Source organism: Mustela putorius, unplaced genomic scaffold (genome assembly GCF_011764305.1).
Source record: "Mustela putorius furo isolate JIRA1106 unplaced genomic scaffold, ASM1176430v1.1 tig00000129_pilon_pilon_pilon, whole genome shotgun sequence".
NCBI lineage: Eukaryota > Metazoa > Chordata > Mammalia > Carnivora > Mustelidae > Mustela > Mustela putorius.
The window spans coordinates 52,490,335-52,505,451 of NW_025421290.1; the positions used below are offsets into that span (position 1 = coordinate 52,490,335).

A 15,117-nucleotide genomic window follows, 5' to 3' on the forward strand; every position below is an offset into this window, starting at 1 on the left:
CCCCACCTGAACAAGGCAGAGCAGGGTGCCGTGCTCTGGACAGATCACCCAGCATGGGGAGACCTTGTCCTGGTGTGTGCCACCTACAGAAGCCTGAACTGTGCCTCCTGCCGGCTCCTCCCCTGCCCACCCGCCTGCTGACCACGCTACTAGAGGCCTCGAGCCCAGACCCCAAGCTGCAGGCCCGCCCCCCGGAAAGGCTCTCAAGCAGACCAGTGACCCACACTGGATGCATGCCCAGCTCCTGCCTTTGTTGCTCGGGGGCTCGACCACTCCCTCATGGCCAGAGTCCCTGTCCGGCCACACAGAAGCAGCAAGCCGTGTCTCTGTGACTGCCCACAGGTCACCTGCGACAAGCAGGCTTTCCCAGGGCCCAGAGGGGGGATCCCAGAGCTGGGGCAGGGCCTTCAGTGGGGGTCCCGATGCCTCGACTCAGCCTAAGGACCTCCCAAAGCTGAGGGTGATCCGTCCAAGGGGAGGCCAGCACCGTGCAGGACTGCGTGGCCGGAGCTGCCACCCTGGGAGACCTCGTGTGACTGGGGGAGGGGCAGGCGGGTCTCCGAGCGCCGGACGAGCCTTACCTTGTGCTCCTTGTAGATCCCCAGCTCCTTCTCCTTCGCGATTCTCGCCTCCTTCTCTGAAAAGCCCCCACCGCAGGATGAGCAGGGGCCCCGCGGCCCCGGCCCCCCGGCAGGCGGGCAGGCGCTTACCTCTCTGCTCCCGCAGGTACTCGGCGTTCTCCCGCATCCACAGCTCGGCCTTCACGCGGGCTTCCGCCTCGTTCAGGATGTACTGGGCAGAGCAGAGCGCCACACTCAGGTCTCGGCTGCCAACACGCTTCCCCAGGGACGGGCCGGTCAAGGGCGGGCCTCTGACCCGCGGGCCACGGGCTCCTTACTGGGAGCCAGTCAGCGATGCCTGTCCTCGCCCACCCCTGCCGAGGCTGGGAGCGGGGCCGGGTCCACACACCGGCCCGCGGGCACAGGAGCGGGGCGGCCGGCCAGAGTGGGCGGACATGGGTTCCAGGGGCCATGTGGCCGCGAGGGGGTGCCCCGCTCCCGCAGCCCGGGGCCCCGACCGTGCAGAGTTCAGTGGAGCTCACCCTGTCAATCTCCAAGTCGTCGATGCCGCTGAGGTCCAGCTCTCCGTCCCCACGCGCACCGGCTACGGGGAAGCACAGGGCCGCAGCGTTTGGGTCGGGTTCTGCTGAGCAGGCACAGACGGTCCCGGGGAGGTCTTAGGACCCCTTCCAGGATAGGAGCCGCCTCCTCTGGGACCTGGGCTCTGGCCAAGGGCTGATGGCAGCCCCTCGTTGCCGGCAAGCCCAGCCCCTCTGTGTGCCACTGCGTGGCTCACAGCCCAGGGCTGCGTGCGGAAAGGACACGACGCTAGCCCCAGCAGACCCGGAGGCTCCCTACGACACAGGCGCCTTCAGTGCGGAAGCGTGGCTTGTCTGGCTCTCTGCTCACTGGTCCAGGAGATGGGCCCTCAGCCAGTCCTCAGTGATGCACTCAGGACACCCCAAACCCTGCTGGCCACCCCCCATCCCCCCGGGTCAACAGCACAAGCCGAAAAGCCCAGCAGCTGGGGCAGCCTCTGGCCACGGCTGGCCCGCCCACGCCCAGCAGCCGAGCACCCCCATGCTGCAGCTCTACACTCAGGCTCTAAGCAGGGGTCCCCCCGGCACCCCCACACTGCTCCTACCCTCCATGCCCTGCCTCACTCCCTCAGCTCCTGCAGAATGGTCTCTCCTGGCCCCAGGGCCTTTGCACAGGTCCGTCCCACTGTCAGAACAGGGGTGTGATACACATATGTACAGAGCACCCTTGGGGAGGCCCCGGCACATGGAGCCAAGCCCTGGGCGCCCAGGGGCAAGGCAGGGCCTGTCTGCAGCCGGGAGTACTTGGGGGAGCCAGTCCTGGCACAGGGCCACGACCCGCTCTCTGCAGCAAACACGGCAGAAGCAAACCGGTCTTCTTCCTGCTCAGGCCCCCCCGCTGCGGCGCCGGAGCCCGGCGAGTGAGGCTGCCCACACGTGGGGCTGTGCCCAGAGGCAGCTCAGACAGACGCAGAGGGACAGGCAGGAAGGAGCCTGCAGCCACCACCCAACCAAGCTCGCGTCTGGCCCAGCCCTGAGCCAGGGGCTGGCGCAGGAGGGGTCTGGGGGCAGCGGCAAGCCCCGCTGGGAAGCAGGGTGTCCTCACACACGGGGTGGGCGACGGCCCGCTCCGCCTGGCACGGGGGAGCTGGCAGCATCCTCCCAGCCTGCCCTCCCCGAGGCCACATCCGGCGGCACCTCTGCCCCCGCAGAAGGGGCGGGTGACCTGGACCCAGAGCCCGCGGCCACAGCCCCCACCCCAACCTCTTCCCTTTGACCCTCCCCAGCACTCACTGGGCTCCTGGCTCTGGGAGGAGATGCACTCCCGGATGGAGTCCGAGATGCCCAGGCTGGCTGCCGTGGGCAGGGGGCCGAGCAGGGACTCCAGGGCGGGGGGTCGGCTGCCCCCCTCGGGGCCTCCTGCCTCTCCAGAGCTGGAGGAGACGCCGGCGCCAAGCAGCTCCCGGTAGAAGTCCTTGTTGAGGTGGCTGGCGGCGGCCTGCAGCTCCTCGTCCTCGGGGTCCTCCTCGCCAAACAAGCTGGACGCAGAGTCCTCCACGGAGCCTACGGACGCAACGCCACACACCCGTGAACCCTGCAGGAGCCGCCCCGCCCCGCCCCGTGCCAGCAGACACGACCGTAGGGCGGCAGGAGGCACCCGTTCCACTGTGCCAAGAGGCGGAGCCGCGCGTTGCCGGGAGGCGGCCCCACGTCCAGGTGCCTGCAGGGAGCCCTCGGGCTTCCACCCCTGACGCTGCACAGAAAGTCACTCAAAACAGACACGACGGCTAAGAGCACCAACGCCTCAGGAACCAACAGAAAACGTTTGTAGCTTTGAATCAAGCAAAACTTCCGAGTGGGACACGGACAGCCCCCTCCACGCCCCCCGGCAGGACCGCGGCAGACGAGGGAGCTCTGTCCCCCATGAGTGCGCGTCCGCAGCATGCCGGGAACACTCAGGGCTCCACGAGAGAACACACGACCAACCAAGGCACATGGCGCGGCTGCGGGAAGAAGCCGGGGCGGCTTCTCCAAGACCCGGGCCCGTGCCCTGCAGCTGACCCAGCAAGTCTGCGGCTCGGTGCGCCCGGACACACCCACGTGCACATCCACACAGACGCCTGCACACAAACGCTCCCAGCACCATGTGTGCAACGACCCAAACCTAGAATCACCCCAAACGTGCTCGACCAGCCACCTCTCCTGCACCATGGACAGGGGCTGCACACGCCGACCTGCACCGTCCACCAGAACCGGGCAGCCGGAGGGCAGTCAAGACACGCCATGCTGTCCGTGGACGCGGAACTCCAGAAAGCACGAGGGGCTCCGGGGGCGGAGACTCACCAAGGGCTGCATCTTCGCGTCACACTTTGTCGAACTAAACTTGTGAACGTCGCCCAACGTTCCAACGATCAACATTCAGGACGTCCGCCCCAGAACGCCTCCCCCTGCTCTCCAGCGTGAGCGCTCGCGGTAAGCACGGAGCCTCACGCGGGCTCACGCGTCTCTGTGAACTTTTCTCCGCGGGCAAAAAGCCGTCCGGTTCCTCGTGCACAGTAAAGTCGTGCGGGGCGATGACCCTTCCTGGTACTCCGCCGCGCCCCCACCCCAACGCCTGGGCGCCCCCGCCCTAGGGCCAGACCTCAGCAGCCGCGCACCCTGCACGTCCGCACTCCTGTCCCACAGGCTGGGCCTCGGGACCACCTGCAGAGTCCGGCCTCCCCACTGGCCTCCGTGCTCCCCGCCCCCGGCCCCTTCAGCCTGAGTCAGACCGTGTCATCCCTGGGCCCCCACTCGGGACCTCCACAACCCGACTGCACCCCATGTAAGCACCAGCCTCCCCCACGCCGCTACAGGGCCCCTTCCTTCCCCAGGCCTCTCCCGAAACGTCGCCTGTCCTGGCCAGTCCCTTCAGCACCGCGTGGGCAGGGAGCCTGGGAGCCGGGCAGGAGGGGTGGCACGCGGGCCTCCTGGGTCCCATCGCCGCTGGTGACCCCACCTAGCTTCGGGCTTACTCCAGACAGGAGGAAACGTCTGCCGTCCCATGCCATAGGAGGTCCGGGTCAGCAGACGTGCGGAGCCGGGCAGAGGGAGCGCACCCGCGACGATCCCGTCAGAACAGGTGTGGGAAGCTGAGCCTGGGGCAGGAGATGGGGGGACCCGCTGGTGGCAGACCCCCGGCCGGCTTCCTCACGGCGGGGGCAGTGCACCAGGTGCTGTGCGGGAAACGGCAGTAAGAAGACACGGGTGCAGAGCCAGGCCTCCCCAGGTGCACAGAACGCCGCCCGAGTCACAGGCACGCCGGGAACGGGCTCCGACTACCAGAGAAGAGTCTCCGGCTGGGGCACCACAGAGGCACACGCTGCACACACGCCCCCATGTCAGAGCACAGCAGTCGCCACACGGGCAAGCGGACACTGGCCACCTCCGTCCTCAAGGCATCACCGGGCAGAGTGAGGACCAGAAGGGCTAGCGACGCCCTGGGGGATGCAGGGGCTCACGGTGTCCCCAACCAAAGAAGACCACAAGGGGCCCAGCACCAGTGACACCCCCACGCGTGAGGACAGGTGTGGACACTGGGAGCAAGACCGTGAGACAGACGGCGCTGCCCCAGCTGCGGACCATATGCCCCTCGGGAGCCTCGGCCTCAAAGGGAAACACAAGCAGAAGCCTGGGCAGCACAGAGCTCTGACGAGGCCCACGGGCTCCCTCGCATGCCCCGAACTCCGGAGCAAACCCCTCGGGCAGCGGCTCCGGGGCCCAGAGAGCGGGCGGGGCTGAGGGAGCAGGGCGGGGGGTCACCGACGCAGCCACCGGGGCGACGCGATGACCGTGCAGTGCAGACGCGGCACTCACGGGGAACCAGTAACTACTTACAGACCAGAGAGAGCCAGGGAGACAGAAACACCCCCGCAAGGACACGAGCGAACACACAGACCATGGGGCCACCCGGCTGGGGCGTCCCTGCGGGGGCGGGGGGGCAGGTCGCATGGAGCCCAGGAAACCCTACATGCTCTCCACGGGCCCCACAAATGTCGAAGCGCTCACCGATGGCCCAGACAACACCCAGCGAAAACCATGCGTGGGCACGGCCCTCTCAGGACAAGGTAGCACCCAGCCCCAAGCCAGCACCGTGTCCTGGGAGGCACCTGGGCCACATGCCCGTGGCCACCACTGCCACTCATCAGGGGCTGAAGGGCCAGGCCATGGCCTGGGCGTCAGGAGACGTCAGCAGGCCGGACGTCGGTGGCGAGCACAAAGCAGCGGTCACTCACGTGGAAGACCCGTGATGGAGCGCACAGAAGCAGGCCTGGAAACCTGGGGCTTGGAAACCTGGGGCTTCCACACCTGGCAGCAGCGGAAGACTGCGGAAGGACACTGCTCAGGGCAGCAGCACCGGGCAGGTGGCCTGGCCCAGAAAGTGGTTCAGGAACACCCACAGGGCGGGAGATGTCCACTCTTGGAGTGGGTCCACGGGGCGCTGGGCTGGGGCTTGGGCCACGGAGCAGCGGCATCTGCCCTCCAGATAGCCCGAGGCAGGGGTGGTAAGCAACAGGCCTTGCTGAACCAGAGAGACGTACAACAGGGCCCCGCGCAGACCTAACAACGGGGCCCCGAGGACTGGGCAGGAAGGCAACATGGGAGCGTCCAGGAGCGCAAGAAAGACCCCGTGTGCGCGGAGACCCGTGCACAGATACAGCGGCTCTGCGATGCCCCCGGCTACGTGGGAGCCACGAAGGGGAGCCAGCGGCCGCAGGAAGGGGTTCTGGGGGCAGTGGCAGAACAGTCCGGAATGAAGATCTGGGTGCTGAGGACCAGCTTCCCCGAAGGCTAGAACCTGGGGGCACAGAAGTCCCAGGAGCAGCTGGACACTCAGCACAGCACGTCAGGGTCAAGGGGTGTCCAGGGCGGGGACCCTGTGAAGGGGCGCCCTGCAGCCCTGCACGGGGTGGCAGCAAACAGGGCCAGAGGCTGGCCAGCAGGGAGTGCCTGGCGCAGGTGACGTGAGCAGGGCCAGCCCCTGGAGGCCGTGGGGGACGCGGCTGTGCTCACCGTCTCTGGTCAGGCTGGCGAGGGTCCCCTTGGCCTTCGGCCGGCTGTTCTCCAGCTCGCTCTCGATGGCGTCCTGATAGCTGGAGATCTCACCTGGAGGGGGCGACCGCGCACACTGAGCTCAAACCCACTGCTCTAGGGGCCGGAGGCACCTGTCACGGTGAGGCCGGCGGGTTACCTTCGACGTCCTCCAGTTTCTTGGACAGGACCTGTTCGAGCTGAAACAACAGTGGAAACAAAGACGTCATGTGGGGAAGCGGCTGCACGGCGCTTGGGTCCCCAGCCCCGACACACGCCGACTCCCACGCCCAAGGAACTGGACTGTACTGAGCCCGCCCAGGGCAGAGCCAGGGCTGACCCTGATGGCTGTGGGGAAGATGTGGGGGCCATCGAGGGACCTGGCACCCCACGTCCCATGCCCCGAGGGCTCAGCCCCTAACCCCACCTGACCGCTGGGGCACCGCCCACCTCTCCCTGCATGCCGTGGAGACACAGACCCGACCTGGCCCGTTTCAAAGTAAAAACAGGACACAAGACGTAGTAACGCCGCAAGATGCCGGCGTGCTGCACGGCCAAGGCCCGGCCCGCCCGCGCGGGGCGCACTCACCTGCTTCATGCGTAGCTTCCGCTGCCCGGCGGTGTATGATGGGGGGTCGCACTCCCCCTCCAGGTCGATCTTCATGAACTCGTCCACAGTGAGCTGGCTCGTGGGCGTGTCCTCAAACTCCGTCAGCCTGGAACAAGAAAGCCTCAGGAGAGAGCCGCCCGGCGCCCGGCCACCCTCGGCTACGAGCCCTCCTCGCCGCGGCCACCAGCGGGGCCCCAGGGAGGAAAGGTCGCACTGGTCGCTCCCGCGGGGAGACTCGGAGGAGGCCCAGCGCAAGGAGACCAAGCCGGCAGCCCTGGGTAGTCGCCGGCTAGAGCTTACCCACGTCACGCGACCTGCGGGGCGTCTAAGAATAAAAAACTTATTTCAAAAAAACTTCCAAAGAGAACTAGACATCAAACGTGCAAAATACTTTATCTGCTTCAGAAAGCGCCGCAGGCTACGATCTCAGACGAGAAACACCTTGCACGTGGCAGATTCGAGTGAAAACGGCCCCGACAGGGACCGGTGATGGGGCTCCTGACAACCCCGTCCAGCCCACCCGCGGCTGACGCTGCAGCTAGCTCGGCCGCCCCACAGACACCGCAGCCCAGAGTGGGGGCTTGTGGACACCCGGGCTTCCTGGGAGGGCTCTCAGTGCACCCCAACCTACCTTGGGGTGTGGGCAGAAGGGCCACTGCAGGCGCAGCTCGTGGGGGCCAGGAAGATGGACCAAGACCCTGGACAGAGGCGGGCAGCCCCTCGACGACCCAGGCCGTTCTGGGTCCTGGCCAGACCAGTGGACGGGAGGGCCGCAGAGGCAATTGTGGTCAGCACACAGAGCAGGTGTCTGAACCCCAAGCCACGACCGAAAGCCACCTACCTTTTGCGCAGTGTGGACTCACACACCTTGACCACGCTGATGACCTCTTTGACGGTTCTCCGGAAATCATGCATCCTGGCCGCAACCAGAAGTGCTGGAAAGAAGCATGACGGGGCAAGGAACAGGGGAGGTCAAGCCTCAGGACGGGCCAGGGTGGTGACCTGGGCAGTGGGAGTCCTGCCCGGGAGGGCTATGGGGTCTCACGGCCGGTGACCGTTGCCCAGTGCTCGTGAGGTCCCACACCCGAGAGCCGCGTGCTGCTTTGCGTGCAACTACGCCACAGCGGGGAGTCAGAAAGTGCGGCGTCGCGCCTTCCGTCTCAAACTCAGAAAAGAAAAACGCATCTTCTGAGAACCTTGTGGGACCCCTCAAAGCTGGTGAGCGAACTCTGAGGTGACACCCAACAAGCACCGGTTGGCAACAGAGGTAAGGACTCTGGGAACACGGCCCAGAGTGGGCCCCGTGCCGCGGAGCACGGGAACGCAGGCTCTCGGCATCCCAGGAAGGACCGGAGCCAGGAGTCGGGGAGTGGGGGTGTCCTGGAGTAGAGGCCACCAGACAGGCGTAAAGGCCTGCTGGGGAGGACTCCAGGCCCAAGGGCTACATCAGACCCCAAGGCGTCAGGGACAGAGCTAGAAAACGCAGAGGGAGACCAAACAGCTACCCTTTGGGAGGCCAAGGAGCCAGCCCAAAAGGCCAGGGATCGTCAACAGTAGTGACTTGGCACTAGGGACAGGGCTGGCCTCATGGGAGCCCTCGAGGGACAGGACAGCTCTGGAGACAGTAACCCCCACAACCAGCAGAGCCTGACCCTCCTGACCCCAGCTGTCCCACCTGCCCCACAAAGACCCAAGGGGACCTGGCGCTCCTGACCCCGGGCTATCCTACCTGCCCCACGGAGACCCGAGGGGACCCGTCCTGCTGACCCCATGCAGTCCTACCCGCCCGATGGGAGACCCAAGAGGACCTGGCCCTCCTGACCCCAGGCCTCCTGACCCGTCCTACCTGCCCCGCAGAGGCCCGAGGGGCGCCGGCCAGTGTGCATCCAGTCTCTCTTCATGCGCTGCAGGAGCCTCAGGGCTGTCATGGACACCTCGTGATTCTTCTCTCCAAACTCCAGCAGGTGAGCAAAGCGCGGGATGTAGAGGCACGGATCTGCCGCAGACGGGGGTGCCTCAGTGCCGCCCAGGGTGCGTCCCCTTCCCCCAGGCCCCATGGAACATGCGTGTTCCAGCTCTGGGTGGCGCACCAGCACCACCTAGCAGGATACCCGTCCTAGGGGTGACCCTCCTGCTCCTCCAACTGCATGGCTTCCCCGGCCCTTGGTAGGGGCTGGCGGCCCCGTCCCTCCCACAGCAGCCGCAGGGGTCGGACGCTAAGCCTGCACGGGCACTTGCGTGCTCGTGGACACACGCGACACCTGCGGCTGTGTCTGGCACCTGCCGGATGGCCACTGGGACGGAGCCTGCTTGCTCCCCACTCGCTGGCTGAGTTCACCATCCGAAACTCAAGCCACGGCTTCCCCCCGCTGTCTGCAGGTGCAGGGGCAGCTCAAGTGACCATACTCTTCCGCGCAGGGGAAAGCTCAGGAGGGACCCGTGCACACACTCTCCCTCCCTCAGCTGACCCAATCATGCGGGGCCGTTGGAACACCAGGGGCCAGACTTGCTCTGGACGGGGTCGTCAGGAAGTCCTTGCTGAGGCCTGAAGAGGGAGCTCCCTGAGGGGGCCACAGGCCAGCCAGAGAGCAGGCGTGTGGGGCAGGTGGTGATCGGCAGGACCCTGCTGTCCACCAACATCAAGCACCCTCCTTTGGGGGGCCGATCAGTCCACGTCCACGAGGGGCCACCGGACTGAGCTCCAGACCCTGGAAGCCCCACGTGGGCTGGCACGGCAGTGCCCTGCAGCCCGGCGGCGGCCAGCAGAGCCTGGAGACACCGCGGACACGGAGCCCTCCCAGGACGCTCTGCCTCAAGCGCCCGAAGCGCAGACTGGCCACAGAGAGACCAGCTCGGCCCGCGCCTCTAAACAGCGACCTTCACCGACAGCCTGTCCGGGAAGCTGCAAACTCAAAGGCTCAGCGGACCAGCAAGGACCGGGGTGCCGGGGAGGGCGCTCTCTCCGCTCAGGACCTGACTTGGGCTCAGGTCACGAATCCCCCTCCGGGTCGGGCTCCTGCTCTGCCCCCGCCTGGGGTGAAGGTGGAGCCGCACTGTCGGCGGAGCGCGGCGAGCCCGCGGGGGCGCAGGGACGGTCCGGCCGGGGCGCCCAGCAGGCCCCGGGAGCGACCGGCGGGCGACAGGGCCCGCGGGGGACGAGGGCAGTCCCGGAGACCAGGGCAGCGCGCGCACACGAGCGGCCTCCCGAGGGCTCCTGCGCGCCCCGCACCGACACGCACGCGCGTCTGCGCGCAGCCAGCGGAGGGAGGGGGGGGCGGCGCGGGGGCGCGCACGTCGCCCGCGCGAGGGCAGGGGCGGGGCGGCGCGGGCCGCGAGCGCGCACGTCGTCCGCGCGGCGGGGTAGGGGCGGCGGAGAGGCGTGACGCGACGTGACGCGCAGGCGCCGGGCGGCGGGGCGAGGGCGGCCGGGACGGCGCCCCCTGCTGCGGGCTGCGGGCGCGCCGGCGGGCGGGCTGCGGGCTGCGGGCGGCCCCATGCTGCTGCCCCTGGCCTGCCTGCACGGCCGGGTGGCGCAGTGCCTCACGGCGCTCCTGGTGCTCGCGGAGCCGCCCCCCCGGCCCCGGCGCGGCGCTCGGGCGCTCGGTCCCCCGCCGGCGCGCGCGGAGGCCGCCCTGCCCGCGAAGATGGCCGCGGAGCTGTACCCGGCCGCCGGCTCCGCGGCCGCCACCGCCACGGACATCGCCAACAGCAACGCCGCCGCCGCCGCGGGCAGGAAGGGCCCGCCCTGCGCCCCGCCGCCCGCCCCGCCGCCGCCCGCGCCCGCGCCGCCCGCGCCGGACAACAACAACTTGGAGAGCCCCAGCTGGCAGGCGGTGCACCCGACCCTGCGCGAGCGGTGAGCCCGGCCCGCCCTGACCCCCGCGCCCCGCCCCGCCCTGACCCCCCGCGCCCCACCCCGCCCCGCCGCGCCCCGCTCCGCCCCGACCTGACCCCCCGCGCCGCGCTCCGGCCTGACCCCCGCGCCCCGCGCGTCTGCCCTTTGCAGGAACGCGCTCATGTTCAACAACGAGCTCATGGCCGACGTGCACTTCGTCGTGGGGCCCCCGGGAGCGGCCCGCAGGGTGCCCGCCCACAAGGTGAGGGCTCGCCCGGCCCTTCCCGGGGCGCCCTCCCCAACCTGGGAGGGAGGGGGTCGCGGCTTCCAGGCCTCCGCCGGGGGCGGGGCGGGGCGGGGCGCGGCTCAGCTCAGGGCAGCTCGGGTCTCCTCCGCAGTACGTCCTGGCCGTGGGCAGCTCCGTCTTCTACGCCATGTTCTACGGCGACTTGGCCGAAGTGAAGTCGGAAATCCACATCCCCGACGTGGAGCCCGCGGCCTTCCTCATCTTGCTCAAGTAAGCGCGCCGCCCGGGGCGCAGGGAGGGGCGGCCGTGGGTGCTCCCGCTGTCCAGGGCCACCCCGAGCATCCCGTGACGCAGCCCCCGCCCCCGCCCAGGTACATGTACAGCGACGAGATCGACCTGGAAGCCGACACGGTGCTGGCCACTCTCTACGCTGCCAAGAAGTACATCGTCCCCGCTCTAGCGAAAGCCTGCGTCAACTTCCTGGAGACGAGTCTGGAAGCCAAAAACGCCTGCGTCCTGCTGTCGCAGAGCCGGCTGTTTGAGGAGCCCGAGCTGACCCAGCGCTGCTGGGAGGTCATCGATGCGCAGGCCGAGATGGCTCTGCGGTCTGAAGGCTTCTGTGAGATCGACTGGCAGACGCTGGAAATCATCGTGACGCGGGAGGCCCTCAACGCCAAGGAGGCGGTGGTCTTCGAGGCCGTGCTCAACTGGGCCGAGGCAGAGTGCAAGAGACAGGGCTTGCCGGTCACCGCGCGCAACAAGAGGCACGTTTTGGGGCCCGCCCTCTACCTGGTCCGAATCCCCACCATGAGCCTGGAGGAGTTTGCCAACGGCGCTGCCCAGTCGGACGTCCTGACCCTGGAGGAGACCCACAGCATCTTCCTGTGGTACACGGCAGCCAACAAGCCCCCGCTCAGCTTCCCCCTGACCAAGAGGAAGGGCCTGGCCCCGCAGCGCTGCCACCGCTTCCAGTCGTCCGCCTACCGCAGCAACCAGTGGCGCTACCGCGGGCGCTGCGACAGCATCCAGTTCGCCGTGGACAGGAGGGTGTTTGTCGCGGGGCTGGGCCTGTACGGCTCCAGCGCCGGCAAAGCCGAGTACAGCGTCAAGATCGAACTCAAGCGGCTAGGGCTGGTGCTGGCGCAGAAGCGGACCAGGTTCGTGTCGGACGGCTCCAGCAGCACTTTCCCGGTGTGGTTCGAGCACCCCGTGCAGGTGGAGCAGGACACCTTCTACACAGCCAGCGCCGTCCTGGACGGCAGCGAGCTCAGCTACTTCGGGCAGGAAGGCATGACGGAAGTGCAGTGTGGCAAGGTGACCTTCCAGTTCCAGTGCTCCTCGGACAGCACCAACGGGACCGGGGTGCAGGGTGGGCAGATCCCCGAGCTCATCTTCTACGCCTGAGGGGCTGAGGGGCGGCGTGGCCGTGCTAGGTCAGGCACCAGGAAGAGGCCTCTCTCTGCGGCCGGCCCCGCCGGGAAGGGACGTGCGGGGGACGGTGCGACCCCGTTGTCCCCTGCCGGCTGCCTTACTGACATCATTAAAGGCTTCGCTTCTTTCTATCTCTCTTGTCCGTAGTCGGCGGCGGTTCGGAGCGGGAGCCAGAGGCTCTCCCGCACGCCGAGGGCCGGGGGTTCTGAGTTCTGGCTGCTGGGCAGACCCGGGGGTACAAGGCTTCGTACAGGCCCCTCCCGCAGGGCCCACACCGCCTGCTTTGTGGGCTCTGCCATCCCTCCCGCCCGTGAGTTCGCGGCGGTACCACGCTTAACCTAAAACCTTCCCTTCAAACCAAAATTGGGAAAAGTCACCTAAAGTAGTCCACATCTAACTGCGTCTCCGTAACAAGGTTTCCACGAAGCAGGAGCCACCGAGAAAGAAGCGAGCGAGGGACCGGGAAGCGGAGACCCACGCTCTCCCGCACGCCTGTGGACGGCGCGTCCCTTCCAGCACACAGAGAAGCCCCCACAGCTACGCCAGGCTTCCTGGTTCGAAACAAACTGCCTCCCGGGGGCCGCCTGTCCCTGTGGGTGTCGGTCAGCTTCCGCGTGGGGCTGGCGTGCAATGCTCTGGAAGAGGCCCGGTGTCTGCTTGCGTCGCGCTTCCTGAGGCCTCCCAGCCTCTCGGACCGAGCCCTACTGGAGGACTCCTGGATCTGAGGGTGGTGGGTGCGGTGGGGCTCTCTGCCGGCCTCGGGCTGCAGGCCCCAGATGGCCCCGTGCAGGCCGGCCTCGGGGTAAGACAGGCTCTCTGGGCCCTCCCAGGCTGCACACACTCTGGACAGTTGCTCTGTTTCTGAAAAACCTCAGCTTGACCCCCAGAGGGAGGAGCCGTGTCACTCGGCACAGGGACGTGGCCTCTTGGAAGGGGACCTAGCCTGGCCTAGCTCAGCCGCCACGCCCCTCTCCTGACCCACACCGCCAGACCCTGGCTTCCCAGCCCCAGGGGACCACCCTGCACCCCCCGCCCACCCCTACCCAGCTGCACTCTGTTCCGTGAGATACGCGTGTCGAGGCCCCCGCTGGCGACTGACCACGCTCCCCTCGGGAAAGCCCCAGGGAAGGTGGAACAGCCTAGGGAAGCCCCCGCTCCGTCCATCGGGGTCCTGCCTGCCCCGGAGCATCTGCCACTGGCTGTGTTCCCCAGACAGTAGACAGATGGGGCCTGTTTCCCTCTGTGGCCTGCTCTACACCTGCCAGGGACTGACCACGGGCACGCTGCATTCAAGCCAGAGGTAACCCCCAAACCGTCGGGCTCTCGGCTCCCTTTCAGAGCTCCCTGCCTGCCTGCGGAAGCTCCCGTCCCTGCACAGGACCCCCTCCCACTCCGAGCTCCGGCCAGGCTGCGGCCCCCCTGCCAGCCCCGCCGTACCTATTGCCGGCGCGTTGATGCACAGCTCTCTTGCCAGGAGGAGGAAGGTCTTCCCCAGCACATACACGTTCACCTGTGAGGAAGAGGCCACAACTGAGGACGGCATCGGGGTTTCTGAAACGTTTGCTCGGTTCCCTCAGTCCGACAGATCCCACGTCAGAGCTGCTGGTGCTCCTGCCTGCCCCCATCCCCACGCCCACCCCGGTCCCCATGCCCACCCGCCTCCCGATCCCCGTCAGAGCTGCTGGTGCTCCTGCCTGCCCTGGTCCCCACGCCCACCCGCCTCCCGATCCCCGCTACCCCTGTCTCCACAATGACTGCATTGGTAAGAGAAGCCGCTGAGAGCGGTGGGTGCGCCCCAAGTTCACTGTAATTCACACCGGTGTGCACCCCTGCATGCTCCCTGCGGGCTGTGGCCTCGGCCCCTTGTTGGAATCCTTGTCTGTGTCCCTGTGGACCTGCTCCCGGCTGAGGCTCTCTGCAGGTCTCAGGGGCTGACCTGCCCCCAGCTGCTCCCATCAAGCCCAAAGCTGCTGTGGAGTCCACCGCCTGGCCAAGTTCCTGGCAGGTGGACACGGGGTCTAGGATTCTGGGGTGCAGACCACCAGCATGGCCAGCCTGGGGTTTCATGCAGTCCCGGGCCGCATGAAGGCCTGGCAGGGGGCCTGTGGGTAAGGGGCTTCTGAGCCGTGTTTGATGGCAGGCATGGGAGAAGCTGTTCCATGTGGATGAGGCGCACAGTTGGGAAAAGCCTGGGCTTAGCCCCTTCAGCCCAAGCTGGAGAGAGGCCTGGCCCCTGCCCCTGCCCCTGGGGCTTGCAGGCCTCAGTGTCCTGGCCCTGGCCCCCTGCCGCTGGTCTCCCCAGAGTTCCTCTGCCCCATCAAGGCTGGCCCGTGAGCTCCTGAATGAGGGCCCCTGAGCCTCGTGCCCAGGAAGCTACCAGAAAAGACCAGGAAGAAGAGCCAAGAGCGCCCGCCAGGGGCTCCCAGGCAGCAGAGACCGGTGCCTGCGGAGAAGACGGAGGGGTGGGGGACGCTGCACTTCACATCCAGGCCACCTTCTCCAAGCCCCCTTCCCAGGGCTGGGGGCTCCCAGAGCTTGCCTTCTGAGAGGAGTCTGGCCCGGCCTGCCCACCGGGGTGCGCGCGCAGTGAGCCTGTCGGTTGTGCGCGTGTGGAAGTCTCCTAGCGGCACCCCGAGCTCCTGCACCTCCTCGCCTCATGCCCGTTGGGACCAGGGTGGCACTCACCTGCCCCTCCCCACCGCAGCAGAACCACCCTGACCCACCGCCCCTTCCCATCTCCCACCTCCCTGGCCCTGGCCCAGGCAGACGGAGACCCGGATGCGACAGGGAAGGGCTCTCTACGTTAGAAACAGTGACACGGACCC

General features: G+C 67.8%; 2 protein-coding genes across 7 annotated transcripts in view; one reads left to right on the forward strand and one right to left on the reverse strand.

Moving 5' to 3' along the window:
• Positions 1-15,117, reverse strand: part of BRF1 (BRF1 RNA polymerase III transcription initiation factor subunit) — a 45,331-nt gene that overhangs the window by 6,845 nt on the left and 23,369 nt on the right. For 3 of the 6 annotated variants that reach the window (XM_045074555.1, XM_045074559.1, XM_045074558.1), the window contains 10 exons: positions 13,730-13,802; positions 8,626-8,775; positions 7,621-7,714; positions 6,759-6,885; positions 6,330-6,369; positions 6,152-6,244; positions 2,393-2,662; positions 1,103-1,206; positions 711-792; positions 582-637 (listed from right to left, as the gene is read on the reverse strand). In XM_045074555.1, the coding sequence (XP_044930490.1) occupies positions 582-637; positions 711-792; positions 1,103-1,206; positions 2,393-2,662; positions 6,152-6,244; positions 6,330-6,369; positions 6,759-6,885; positions 7,621-7,714; positions 8,626-8,775; positions 13,730-13,802 (1,089 nt within the window). The remainder of the gene's footprint in view (positions 1-581; positions 638-710; positions 793-1,102; positions 1,207-2,392; positions 2,663-6,151; positions 6,245-6,329; positions 6,370-6,758; positions 6,886-7,620; positions 7,715-8,625; positions 8,776-13,729; positions 13,803-15,117) is intronic. The other 3 variants (XM_045074557.1, XM_045074560.1, XM_045074556.1) reach the window with 2 other exon arrangements.
• BTBD6 (BTB domain containing 6) lies at positions 10,232-12,423 on the forward strand. The gene is made up of 4 exons (XM_045074561.1): positions 10,232-10,635; positions 10,786-10,876; positions 11,013-11,131; positions 11,233-12,423. Exons 1-4 carry the CDS (start codon positions 10,274-10,276, stop codon positions 12,263-12,265), a joined length of 1,605 nt encoding a protein of 534 aa, XP_044930496.1. The 5' UTR covers positions 10,232-10,273; the 3' UTR covers positions 12,266-12,423.

Excerpts from the sequence above, each read along its gene's own strand:
- BTBD6 (XM_045074561.1), top strand. The coding sequence starts at position 10,274 with ATGCTGCTGCCCCTGGCCTGCCTGCACGGCCGGGTGGCGCAGTGCCTC. Across the intron at positions 10,877-11,012 it reads GCAGGGTGCCCGCCCACAAG|TACGTCCTGGCCGTGGGCAG; the intron begins GTGAGGGCTCGC and ends TCTCCTCCGCAG. Across the intron at positions 11,132-11,232 it reads GCCTTCCTCATCTTGCTCAA|GTACATGTACAGCGACGAGA; the intron begins GTAAGCGCGCCG and ends GCCCCCGCCCAG.